The sequence below is a fragment of the Callorhinus ursinus genome, unplaced genomic scaffold, assembly GCF_003265705.2.
Source record: "Callorhinus ursinus isolate GAN/ISIS: 27379988/994484 unplaced genomic scaffold, GSC_fseal_2.0 scaffold12, whole genome shotgun sequence".
NCBI lineage: Eukaryota > Metazoa > Chordata > Mammalia > Carnivora > Otariidae > Callorhinus > Callorhinus ursinus.
The window spans coordinates 20,370,257-20,383,531 of record NW_027397074.1 but is presented as its reverse complement, the minus strand read 5'-3'; the positions used below and the strand labels follow the sequence as shown (position 1 = coordinate 20,383,531).

At 39.5% G+C, this 13,275-nt stretch overlaps 1 protein-coding gene across 1 annotated transcript in view; it reads left to right on the top strand.

Moving 5' to 3' along the window:
• CDK6 (cyclin dependent kinase 6) overlaps positions 1-13,275 on the top strand; it is a 236,161-nt gene continuing 222,886 nt past the window's right edge. The window contains exon 1 of the mRNA XM_025872880.2: positions 1-366. Coding sequence (XP_025728665.1) covers positions 134-366 — 233 coding nt within the window. The 5' untranslated portion in view covers positions 1-133. The remainder of the gene's footprint in view (positions 367-13,275) is intronic.

Here is a 13,275-nt window from a genome sequence, read left to right as displayed (position 1 = left end):
AGAGCGAGACCGAGCTCCGGGGCGCGAGGGAGCGGGCCGGGGAGTCCGGGAAGAGGCGAGCGGCGGCTGCGAGCGAGCCGAGCGCGCCCCCTGTCCGCCCCAGCGGTGCCGCGCCGGGCGGCGTCCGGGCGGCATGGAGAAGGACGGCCTGAGCCGCGCGGACCAGCAGTACGAGTGCGTGGCGGAGATCGGGGAGGGCGCCTATGGGAAGGTGTTCAAGGCCCGGGACCTGAAGAACGGAGGCCGTTTCGTGGCACTGAAACGCGTGCGGGTGCAGACGGGCGAGGAGGGCATGCCGCTCTCTACCATCCGCGAGGTGGCGGTGCTGAGGCACCTGGAGACCTTCGAGCACCCCAACGTGGTCAGGTGAGCCGGGGAGCGGCGCCCGCGCCGTCGGAGGCCGCGCGTGCCCGGGGAGGGCCGGGGATCCTTGAGGCGGGAGGGCGGCCGGGGAGGCATGGCCCGTTGCCCTTACGGGGTGAGAGTCAGTTTTGTCGACAGAGCTGCAAGCCAGAGCTGGCGACCTTGCCAGACAGCGAGCAGAAAGACGAGTCAGGCAATGTGACCTGCGCAGGCTTCCCCGCCGCGGTGCAAGTTGTGATTTCTCCCTGCTGTCCATGAAAGGGGGTCGGGGGCCCAGGAAGTTGGGTGCCTTTTAGGGAGTAAGCCAACCTGAGACGTGCCCTGCCAGCCCCCCCATATTTTCCCTGGCCACTGGGGAATTTTTGAGAGGATGAGAATAAGAGAAGTGGCAGGATGCGGTGAAAATTAGTAGGATGAGAACTTTCCTCGTGGAGCCTCGTATAAATAAAGTTTTACGAAAAAGTAGCAACTTAATGTTATTGCCAGTCACGTCCAGTTTTTCTTACTGAAGCTATATAATGGTAAATAAGTGTCCAACAGAGTCGCCTAAAAAATTTCTTCCGTGAATATTGCCTATTTGTGTATATTACTTTATGTCTCTAGGCTAACATGGTCTTCAGACTACTTCTCAAAAGTAGTGATGTGTGTGAATCTAAGATGTGGAATCTCTAGATTCTAAACGTTCTGCTTTTGCTCTTTCGGGAGGGGATGTGGAAAGTGGCTAGGGAGACAGCATTTCTTAAAGCCTCTCCTGTGTGGTAACCAGTAATTAAACTAAAGTGTGTGTGACTAGGATAATGGTGTTTTCTTAGTGATCCTGGAATTTCCCCATTGTGTGGTTGACATTGTGTGGTGTGTCATGCTTTTCTTTTCTAAACAGATATGCGTAGTTTTAAGTAGAAAAGGAATGCACAGAAACATCTACAAATTAGGGTGTGATTTTTACCTGTCTCAATTCTTAGGAGCGTGTGTTTGAGAAAGGAAGTCTTGGGGTGTTCTTCCTGTCCTCTCATCTATCTGGGGATTCTGTTCAAATACATACCTACTGTGTGCGCTGTAGATGAAATTATGTAAATAAGCACAACTAAATATTTTTGTAAAAAGTCAAACAATTTAATATTAGTCATCAAAGTCAAGAGACCCAAGACTGACCTTTGAAATACCAAGACCTCCAGAGACTCAGGGAGCCCAAGTGTCTACCAGATCTTCCTGGGAGGCTTTGACTTGTCTCCCCTTATCCTGTGTGATTTGTGTGGTGCTTTGTTCCCAACCCAGTTAGGCTGAGGCTGGAAGGCTGCAAAGAATCATAAATACGTAAATAAGGTAGTAAATGGCTATGAAAACAGGACCCCGCATTATAAACCTCTGCTTTAGCCTGTAAAAGAGAGGGGGGCAAAGGATAATGGGGGCCAGGAGAATGAGTGTTTTAAGGAAGATGGGATTATACATAACAGCAATAGATTACCTTTTGTGCATGTTTTCTTTGTTGAGAACCAAGAGAAACGCTTCCTGTGAGTCTTTGTGATATTGGAGGGAAAGGGGAGAGTACATTTTGTCCTGTGTTAACTTAGTTGTCTTCCTGGAGGAATCACCTAGGTGCTTCCCAAAAGATAAATTCCACCCCTAGAATTTTAGGATCCAAGTTCTTGTTTTATTTTGTCTGTTGCCCGTGGAGTGTGTCCATTTAAGGGCGCTTATGTGTAAGTAAATAAAATACTGTCTTTCCAACCTAGAGGTGTTATAGAGGCACCCGGTGTAACGCTATCTTTTACAAAGCACTATCCCTGTAACAGGATGGTTTTTGCCATTGTGTTGGTAGATTTTGGCTGATCCATTCTTACTCTCTTGATTTATCCTCTTAATTTGGTTTGTCTTTAAAGATTTCTAACTGACCCATGACTTGGATTTTGTCCTGAGAAATTTCAGGAGACTATACTTACAAATTCAAGACGAAGTTACCTAAAAGTTTTTTAAAACCTTATTTTTACAGATTAGGTGGTGATGATGATGCCTACCTGTTAGGATTTGTGAGGAAAAGCTGAAAGAGTGTAGATGAGAGCACTTTGTAAATTTAAAAATGCTTCCAATGTCCAAGTATTACTTGTTTCATGCTGATTAGTGGGGCCCTCACCTCGAAACAAGTTTCCAGTAAGCATCAGTTCCCCTGACCTTTTCTATAGAACAAATCATTCTCAAACCCAGACATTACAGGCTCTGAAACCAAGAAACTACTTGAATATAATGGTCAGAAAAGACCATCAGTCATATGGCATGAAATTCAGTGACTCTTGAGAAAATTATTGATGATGTCATCTTCACGAGCTATGTATCTCTGTTCCATTTTGTTTCCTTCCTGTTTCTTCTCTTCTACCTCTGCCTTGGGGCTGTCATTGGTCCCCATGACTTGCTTCACTAGACTACGAATTCAGGATTTTGAAGATTGCTAATATTTGTTCAGGCAGGGTCAGCAATCAAGGACAGGTGACAATAATTCTTTTCTTTCCAAGGGAGAGTTGTCAAAGTTGGACGTCCCCTAATACTTGTGACTTATTGGTGCCCCATAGGACCAATGTTACAATGTTATGGCTGTTCTTTAAAGGCTTCTTAAAAGGGCAGATGTCTTTGTAAGTGCCTTCAAGTCATAAGTAATTGATCATAATTATAGGCCCTTTCCACAGGTAGTTAAGCCTCTAAGCTTGAAGGAGCATAATAAACATATTAGTTTTTTCAAAAGTTGAAGATTTAATTTTGATGGATATGCCAGAAAGGCTGACTTGTTATTGCTGGCACTGGCACTGCCTTTATGCACAGGGGTAATGACTTGAAATTCTTGTTTACCTGTGCTTGATGTATCCCAGGCCCGGGCTTGATCAGCCAGTCAATGTCTAGGATGTAAATTTATAGTCATCTCACTTTATAGACGGTAATCCCAAATCCTAGAGCCTTTGCCAGAATCAGACTTCTGTGTGAACCTGTGTTGGAGCTTCTGTACTCCACAAAGGACTTCTCTGTTTTACCTTCTGAACTCAATCTGTATATGGGTAGATAAAATAATATGTCCTATCAGCAGTTTGTTGATTCCCCAAATAGGTAATGATGGCTTATTGTGTACTGGGGATTCATCAGTGAACAAGTCAGAAAAAGTCTCCATACTGTTAGAACTTAACTTGGTCATAAGATAAGTTATTCTTTATTCTCTTTAAAAATTCACTTCTCTTTATTTCCATGGGCTTGTTGTGCTGTATTTAGCCTCACTAGTTGTGTAGAGCAACTAATATTTATGATAATTTGGTTCCCAGGAATTTGCTGATTAAGTAACAGATAACCAAAACACTAATCAGAATCAAATGCTTTTTGAAGCATTGGGGAGAGACCTACAAATAGATGTCTACAGGATGATATTGACATGGAACTAATAGATAGGAACTTTTGGGTTCCATGTATTTAAGAAGGACTTAGGAAGGACCTACTGTTTAAAAACCGTGGGGTTAGGTGCTGGGAAAGATACTTGGGTAAATCATGCCTACTTCCCTCAAGTAATTCGCCCCCGTGTTTGAAGGAATAAGATGATCACCATACCCTGATATGTGACAGTATTGTGTCATTACAGAGATTGGTAAGCACTACCAGCGTTGTCCCCAGGCATTAAATTTATTAGTGTAATTCAAATCGATTACTGGTTCAGAAACTAAAACTAATGGCATTTCAGTGGATAAACTTATGATATCTAAATATGTTAAATTATTGTTGGTGTATTTAATCACTGCTTTGAGAAAAAACAACAGAAAAATCCATGCAGCTCAGTGATTATTATTCAAGGAGAGTTTTCCAAGTTTCTCTTTTTAAAGAGCTCAGTAACATGGCACAAAAGGAAAATAATAATATGATTTTTCTCTAGGAAAACTGAATCATTAACAGGGTGCAAGAAACATGGCATATTATTTGATGCAGCATAAAGCTGAATCCTCAGGTGGGTTAGTTCATGGGAATCCTTCTGAATAAAAGCGTTACTTTGTGGGTGAATAATATGTCTATTGGGGCTTGTTTTAGTGAAAGCAGGAAAAACAGGGGTTTAATTTTCCTTTTTTAAGTTTCAGTATGTTAGAAGTATGTTTGGCCCTTCATTCTTTAAGAGTCCCTTGAAAAGTTTCCAATTTATCAAGGTTCTTTAAGAAATAAACATTTTCACAATTATGTTCTGCCCATTCCTTGTTCCTGCTGAAGAACTTGGTGATGCTGAATTGTTGGCATTGCACTTGTATCCTTTTTACATAACTGTTACCATCCTGGAATTATTAGAATTTCTCTGTTAAGGAGAAAATGGCTTATAGAAGGGAAATCTGTATAAACTTGAATATCTCTTGGTGTATTTCCCTATGTTTAACATATGGACAAGTGAATATCTGAAAACAGATTTCTTGTTAAACATAAATTATCTGTTATTGTTTTTTTAAATGCCTCACTATCAGTGATTCCTTAGGAATGTTCTTTCACATTGAAACCTCTAATACTTAAATTGTGTCATTGTAAATTCATGGGCATTAGAGTCGGAAGGACTTTGGAAGTCTTTCAGCCCTTTTATGTTATAGGTAAAGAAATAAAGTTCAGAGGTCAAGGAACTTGTCCATAGTGCAATTTTTAAGTTGTTAACTTGTTCTAAAATCTGAGTAGCAATTAAAAAAAAAACTATTTTTGTTTGTTTGATAGAAGAGGTTAAACAAGTGAGTACATTTCTAGTTTGGAAAAAATGTAAACAAAGGTACTGGTTTGCTGGGAATAAATGATGTATCAATTCAGGAAATTCCTGAATTCTGTGGTATGCCCTGCTGAAGTTTGTCTGTAAAAAGTGTGATGATTATCCCTTAAATTCTGCCTTTTAAGAATTTGAGTAATAACTATGATCATATAAACAACTATAGTTAAAAAATAATATAGGTTATTAATATACCTAAGTAATAATAGTGAATTCATTTTAGACAAAACAATAGGAGAAATCAAAATGCTTGTCTGATGAATGAATTGTTACATAATGTGGCTCTGGTATCTACTACCCATCTAATGAAATAAACATCATAATACTTGAAAATTAGGCAGCATAACAACCTCTAGATACATAAGCAAATATGGTACTAATGCTTCTTGAAGAACTAACCACACTGTTGTTGTATTTGTCAGGAGGTTCAGATGAGCTTGTCTTCCTAGGAAGGAAATTGTGAGTTTCTGGTGTAATAGAACATGGCAGAAATGAAATCTGGATGCAGGAGGTTTGGTAATAGGACAAGGTGGTGTGCTTAGTGTTGGGCTTTGTCCAAGGGCCAAGAGGCACCATTGAAAGTGGGTACTGGTGGTGGTTGGTAACAAGCATGTCTACATAAAGGTCACCGTTTGTGTGATGAGCTATGGACGCTAAGTCTGCTGGGGCAGGTAGGTCAGCAGTCAGAGGGAGGAGTTTTGTATAAGAGACCCTGGGCAGTTGTTTTGAATATCACCAGTTTGCTGCCATACTTGATTTCGTTTTAACATCTGCACATGTACCTCTCCACTGAGAGGTGAAGTAAAAGTACCTTAAGGCACGTGGCAGGAATCTTTGTGAGTGTGCAGTAGTGGCCTGGAGGTCCATGTGGGATAGGATAATTATTAAGCATTTAGTAGTCTACCTAAATTTGAGCAACTGTTGGCTTTGTCATTTAAGTAGCCATTTTAATTTTTAATTCTTATTATCTGGCCTTCCTAAAGGATTTTAATGCAGTAGAATTAGAATCACAGTGTATAGATTCCTGAATTGAAAGGGATCTTAGATATAACGTAGTCTAACCCCCTCTGGTCTGTGTAGGAATTGTTTTGTAAATGTGTAAAACAGTCATCTCACTTTTTAGTCAAGTGTTTCATTCCACGGTTGTATGCATTGTAGATACAAACTGAGGATGGCCAAGGTTCAGATGCAGGTTGATAGGCAGTGTCGGCAGGACAGGATGATTTAGTGGTCATTGCATATCAGAAAACACTCCCTTGGGATGTAAAAATTATTTTCAGTTTAATGACTGTATGTTTTATTCTGACTTGAGCACAGCATTGTATCTTTTATATCTATAAATAACACAATGTCTGTAACTATTAGTTTCCCGGTATATATTTTCTGAATGAATGAAGTAGAATAAATTAAATTATATACCCCTGAGGTGAGAACTTTTCATCCTTTCAGAGCTGCATACAGCGTTAGCAAGTATCTCCAGCTAAACACTGGGAAATTATTGGGTATTAACTGCAATGCATGTGCACACCGAAACTATTTAGTAAGAACTTTCAAATACTTCTGTCCATTTTTAAATTATACAAATACCCATTTTTTTGGTCTTCAATACTAGTGTCGGCTCTGGAAGGATTTTCGTGTATTCTTCCTGTGCATTTGCTCCGTGTATCCTACAGGCATGCAGACAACTTCATTTACCCTCACTTTGCTCCCTGCCATCTACCTCTGCAACTTTAATTGGGGCTGATTTCAGAATATGCACTCAGTGCCCTTCCCTGTACTCCTGTTTCTACCTGTTGAAATGCTACCCATCCTTCAGTCAAGTCCTAATGCTACCTTTTTTGTGTGTGCTCTACTCCTTCTTAATACCTACATTTGGATAAAATTTCTGTTTCTGTCGAACCCTGACATCTTTGGGCCTCCTTTGTGACACTCCATATATGTCTGCCCCTTAATATTATTATGTCTATTATATAAGATACACTATTAATCTTCCCTTCCAACCACCCTCTTATGATCCTCTAGCTTTCCACACCCTAATTGTAAGCTCCTTAAGGGAGAGAGTATCTTGTGGTCATGTCCACTTGCACCCTATATGCAGTGGAAATAAAATGAATAAATGAACAAATAATGGAAAAGAGGTTCAGTTATTAAGGAGGGGACCCTATGGATTATTTCTATCACATGAATGTTAAAACTAAGGACTCTCAAAAAGGGAAAAATGGATCTGTATATAGGATTATATTTACTTGGTTTCGTGGGAATAATAAAGAAATACTGAAAAGAGAGCATTTCATTTTTGTTTTACTCCAGTCTATATAGCTTATATTGAAGTGAGTTTCAAACTTTTAAGTAATTCCCATCATTAACTGTACAGTCTTATCCTTGATTTATATACTGTAATGAAGACATGAACATTAGGAAATGTGCACACATTCAGTAAAAGTTGAAAATGATTTGAACATTTTTAAATATAAGAATGGAAGTTACTCTAAATACATTTTAATCAATTGCTTGAATTATTTTGTTTTTTCCCCCCACTGATTTTAATATTGTTAGCTTTCTTTACAGGAAAAGCTCAGGAGGAGCAAAATTAAGCAAAACCGTCCTAATAGTTTCTAAAAGAATATCAAGATTCGAAATTCTGTTAAAACTTAGTCTTCCACTCCATTTCATAATTTGTGTACAGAGAATTTGGATTCCACCTTGACAAACTGGTAGGTTTAGTTAAGAAGTATTCTTCCAGTTGAACTAATTCCAGTTCCTCAAGACACACGTGGTTGGTGTGTGTATGTGCACGCACGCATACACATGTGTGCGTATCCAGAACAGTTGAATGCAAGATCCCTGAAAGAAGGAACGATAGTTTTCTTATTCCGTTTGCTGTATCCCAAGCACTTAGCATGGTGACTGGCATCTTGTAGCCCAGAATAAATATTGTGAATTAGTAAATGAATGAAATGTACCGTCTAGGAGTTCAGATTTGATTTTTTTAGTCAGAATTGGGTAATAATGCCTGAAAGCATATGTGAGATCAATAGCACTAAACAAGTATTTATTGGTTATCTGTTATATTCAACATTTTGTTCAATATGATTGACCTACATCTTGAAATATTTACCCAAAAAGTGATATTAGATCTGGAAGCTGTTTCAAAATAGAGTCCAGCTGAAACAAGTTGATCATTGTTAAAGCTGTAGTTCATTGTACTGTTCTCTCTTCATTTATATGTGTTTGAAATTTTTCATCATCATAAGCTTTAAAAATGTTCTAGTCAGTGGAACAGTAGTCAGAATACTTTGCTTCTATTCTGACTTTCTCTACCCACTAGCTGAGTGACCTAGAGTAAATTCCTTATGTTTCTTCATTATGGGTTTCCTACCATAAAATCAGGAATTATTACTACTCTTTTGACCTTAGAGAGTTACTGTGATCAAATGAATATCAAATGTTATGCAGATATAAGGTGTTATTAACAAAACGAATTCTTGCCCTCAAGAAGTTTGTAATTTTGTGGAGGAAACCAACATGTACACAAATCTCTGTATTGCAGATTGGGAGTATGTACTTTCATTTTTTTCACCCCACAGGGTGAATGTATGAATGGAGCTAGTTATTTCTGAAAAGACATACATTGGATTTATACTAATTGTAGTAAAATACAATCTTTAATCTGGGTATTGGTAATTGGTGTCAAGTTTACCCAATGCTGTATCTTTCTCATTAATGGATTATTGTAGGAGGATCTGAGGACAGAGTGCTCCCAGGAACATGCTGTCAAAACTGATGGGAGTTTGATGATTTCTTTTGTATTTCACTATTCAGATTAAGGAGAAGTCGGATTCTTTGCTTGTTTTCTCTCTTTCACTCTCTCTCTTTATTAAAGATTTTATTTTTAAGTAATCTGTATACCCAACATGGGGCTCGAACTCATGACCTCAAGATCAATAGTCGCCCGCTCTTCGGGCTGAGTCAGCCAGGTGCCCCTTTCTTTCTTTTTAAATTTCAAATCGGGCACCAGGTGGTTCAGTTGTTGAGCGTCTGCCTTCAGCTCAGGTCATCATCCCAGGGTCCTGGGATTGAGTCCCACATTGGGCTTATTGCTCAGCGGGGAGTCTGCTTCTCCCTCTCCCTCTGCCCCTGCTTGTGTCCCCTCTCTTGCTGTGTCTCTCTCTGTCGAATAAATAAATAAAATCATTAAAAAAAATAAAAAATTTCAAATCTCAAACAGAATTATTCCTTTTTATGTTACACATTGGCATTTCTTTTTTTTTTCTTAAGATTATTTATTTGAGAGAGAGAGCATGTGATGGGGAGGGGCAGAGGGAGAGAGAGAGAATCCCAAACAGACTCCCTGCTGAGTGCAGATCTGTCGCAGGGCTCAATCTCACAACCCTGAGATCATGATCCAAAGTGAAGAGTTGGATGCTTAACTGAGCCACTCAAGGCGCCCCTAAAACTTTTTTTTAAGATTTATTTATTTGAGAGAGAGAAAAGCAGGGATGGGGGTGGGGACAGAGGAAATGGAGAGAGAATCTCAAGCTGACGCCCCGCTAAGCATGGAGCCCATCTCAGGGCTTGATCTCACACCCTGAGATCATGACCCGAACCGAAATCAAGAGTCAGATGCTCAACCGACTGAGCCACCTAGGCAACCCCCATTTTTAAAACTCTTTAGTGTAAACCAAGAAACTATCTGAGTGGTTTCAAGTTAGGAGTTTTAGATAATGTCGTCTGTATTCCAACCATGTAGAATCATTTAAGGAAGTTACTAAGTAGCCTTGGGTAAAAATGGGGTGTTTTCTTGTTGAGCCCTTAGAAACCAAGAGACAGATTGAAAGATTAGGCTAGAAAGGACTCCTAGTGCTAATCATGAATGAAGTGTATTTAAATTATGGAAGTCCCCTTAAAGATCTGGGAAGAAAAGCATCCTTTCTTTAAAATAACACACTTTTTACACATTAAGACACAAATGAAAAGTTGTGACATCCTGCTAGTCATTACAAATTATTTTAAGCCCATGGGATTTAATCAGTGGTAATTTAGCTTACTACTCGTACATTAGACTAGAAATTGGGGTTGTTGATGCCGCTAAACCGGTTGGTATTGCAAAGAGAAAAACTCTTTATTAGAGGCATTACTCTCTATCCTTTAAATGTCAGCTAACTCAGAATGATGGGATTCATCTCAGGGAGAACCATATAAGAGCGTGGTTGAGGGGCGCCTGGGTGGCTCAGGTTAAGCATCTGCCTTCGGCTCAGGTCATGATCCCAAGGTCCTAGGATTGGGACCCTGCTCGGCAGGGAGCCTGCTTCTCCCTCTTCCTCTGCCTCTCCCCTCCTCACTTGTGTTCTCGCACACGCACTCTCTCTCTCTCTCTCTCTCTCTCTCGAATAAAAAAAATCTTAAAAAAAAAAAAAGCATGGTTGACTCAGTGGTACCAATTCTGAATCCTAGAAAAACAGGACTTTTGAAATTAGTGAAGAGTAGCGTCATTGTTGATGAAAAATGGTAGTTTTATCCCTGCCTTAGTTGATAAAATTGAGAAGGTGAATCCATCCTTGGGCAGATAGAGAACAGTCTGGAGCTGTATCTTGTGATCTGAAAGGACCACACACTTTTAATGTGTGGCAGAAGATGAACTAAGTTGAGGTAGAGGTGAGAGATACAGTGAGGTGAAGATGGAATATAGTGATAGAACCTGGAATAGCTTAGGTAAATCTGAAGTCTCTTAGACTTCAAAATCTAAAACCTAGTGATCTGAAAGTAGATGAAACTTCTGGCCATGTTTAGGAAGGCCTTCGCTAGTACTCGTTGAAAAAGTAAACTCAGTATCGTTCTTTAATTCCATAATAATAAAATGGAATTTTATTTTCTGATGGCTTTTTCTTGGGAACTTTATTTTCACCATCTCCACGTTGTTCTTTTCCCCTAGCACTCAGATATTTGTGGAAATGATGATGCATGAAGTCATGTAGAACGTATGCTTCCCATCAGAACATAAGCTTCAAATGGGCAGGAATTTTTGTCTGGTTTGTTCACTGCTTTATTCCCAATTTCTGGAACAGTACCTGGCATGTAGTTCAGCAAATGTCTGCTGAAGGACCAACCGAATGAATAAACTGTGACTAAAGATTTACTCTTTTTACAGTAATTTTATTGACAGTAAAAATGTAAATTAATACCAAAATTTAGCAGATATGTTATTTTTCTATTCACTCATTAGTATTGCACTTAAAACTCTTCAGGATTATATAGTCTCTGGTAATTATAGTAGTAAATTGGATTCTGACTTAGGAAGTAGGAGTTATTTAACAATTTAATGGTTAGCAAGTAGATTGGATACTAAGATAATATTCCTTCTAAGCTAATTCTTTCACTAGTGTTTTCATTAGTTTTGAGTTATGAATATAATTTTAAATAAAAATATTAAGTGATACCATAAATGGTTATATCATTTGCAGCAGAATTGATTTAGATGTTTTGGCGGAAATTTTAAGACATTGTTTCAGATTCCCTGGGTTATGAAGTTTTATAAAAAGCGTTGATACACATGCTCCTAAAGAGTTTGATGTAAGCTGTCAAGGCTTTGTATAAGTGGCTATAGCTGCCCTTACAAGTAGTGACGCCCGAGTGGCCAGTCCCATTGTGAATGTCACCCCAGTACTCCTGTTTGATACTACCATTACAAACACCTTCCTTCTCCGCTGAAATCAGTTGATTGTGATCATATAAGGAATCGGACATTACTCAGTCATGACCAGCTATAAAGAATAACAGTAATAATGATAAGAAGAAAAAGGAAGGAGGATGAGGAGCAGGTCGGCGGGGGGAGGGAAGGAAGGAAAAAAGGAAAGAAGGAAGGAAAAGAAGGAAGAGTAGAATAGAATATCAAGTCTATTGCTGGGAGTTGTTACTAAAGTAGAATACCAGGGGACTTGTTTGCAGTTTTTTATTTAAAGTAATTAAAATTTTCTGTTAATTATTCTGGTCCTTTTTGCTGTGTAGTAAATTGGCCCAAAATTTAGGGGCTTAAAGCAACCATTTTCCCATGTTCAAAGATTCGTGGGTGGGGAATTTTGACAGAGCACAGTGAGAATGGTTTATCTCTGGTTCATGATGTCTGAAAGTTTCAAGTGGGGGTAAAGTAGCAGCTAGGGGTTTTATTCAGCTGGAGAAGTCTTCACCCTCAAATCTGTTGTTTCCTATGGGCTGGTTGATGTAGGATAGGACTTGAGCTGGGACTGTAGCCCCGCCTTACCTCTCCATGTGGTCTGGGGTCCCTCTCAGCATCAAGGCTTCAGAGTAGTTGGACTTAGATGGTGGCTCATGGCTCCAAAAGCCCGTCAGTGTCCCTAGGAACGGGCAGTGTCATTTCTGCCACATTCTGTTGGTTACAAGTGAGTTCAAAGCCTTACAGATACAAAGGGATGAGACATAAATTATCTATTACTGGAAAGAGTGTTAAAGAATTTGTGTCTTCCTCTCTCGATCTCTCTTTTTTAATCATGACATTCGTACTTGGTGATTAGTACAGAAGGATTTATGATAAAAAAGGAAGGCTCCTGCCCCAATTATCCATATTTCCAGTACTCAGGTACAACTTCTTCTAACCCTGTTTTTGGTGCTTCTGGTAGTTTGATCTGTTAATCTAGGTAAAATGCTGTGCTGTATTTCTTTCTCTTTTTTTTTTTAAAGATTTTATTTATTTATTTGACAGAGAGAGAGATAGCGGAGAGCAGGAACACAAACAGGGGGAGTGGGAGAGGGAGAAGCAGGCTTTCCGCGGAGCAGAGAGCCCGATGCGGGGCTCGATCCCAGGACGCCAGGATCACGACCTGAGCCAAAGGCAGACGCTTAACGTCTGAGCCACCCAGGTGCCCTCTATTTCTTGATATTTAAACTTAAGATACCTGTTGACTTCCTGCTCTGAAAGATGAGTATTTAGCTCATTAATACTACTCCCTGTTCATTTCCTTCACCTTTTGTTAGATAGGACTATTTTTATTTCATATAATAACTTAAGATAATTTATCCTTAAACATCAGTTTTTTGTTCTTTCATTTTTGGCAGTATCTCTTGATTCCCCATTTAATAAGAGAAGGGTATTTTATCCCCCTATCCTTTGTACTCCTTTTAACATTACAACTTTCATTGTCTGC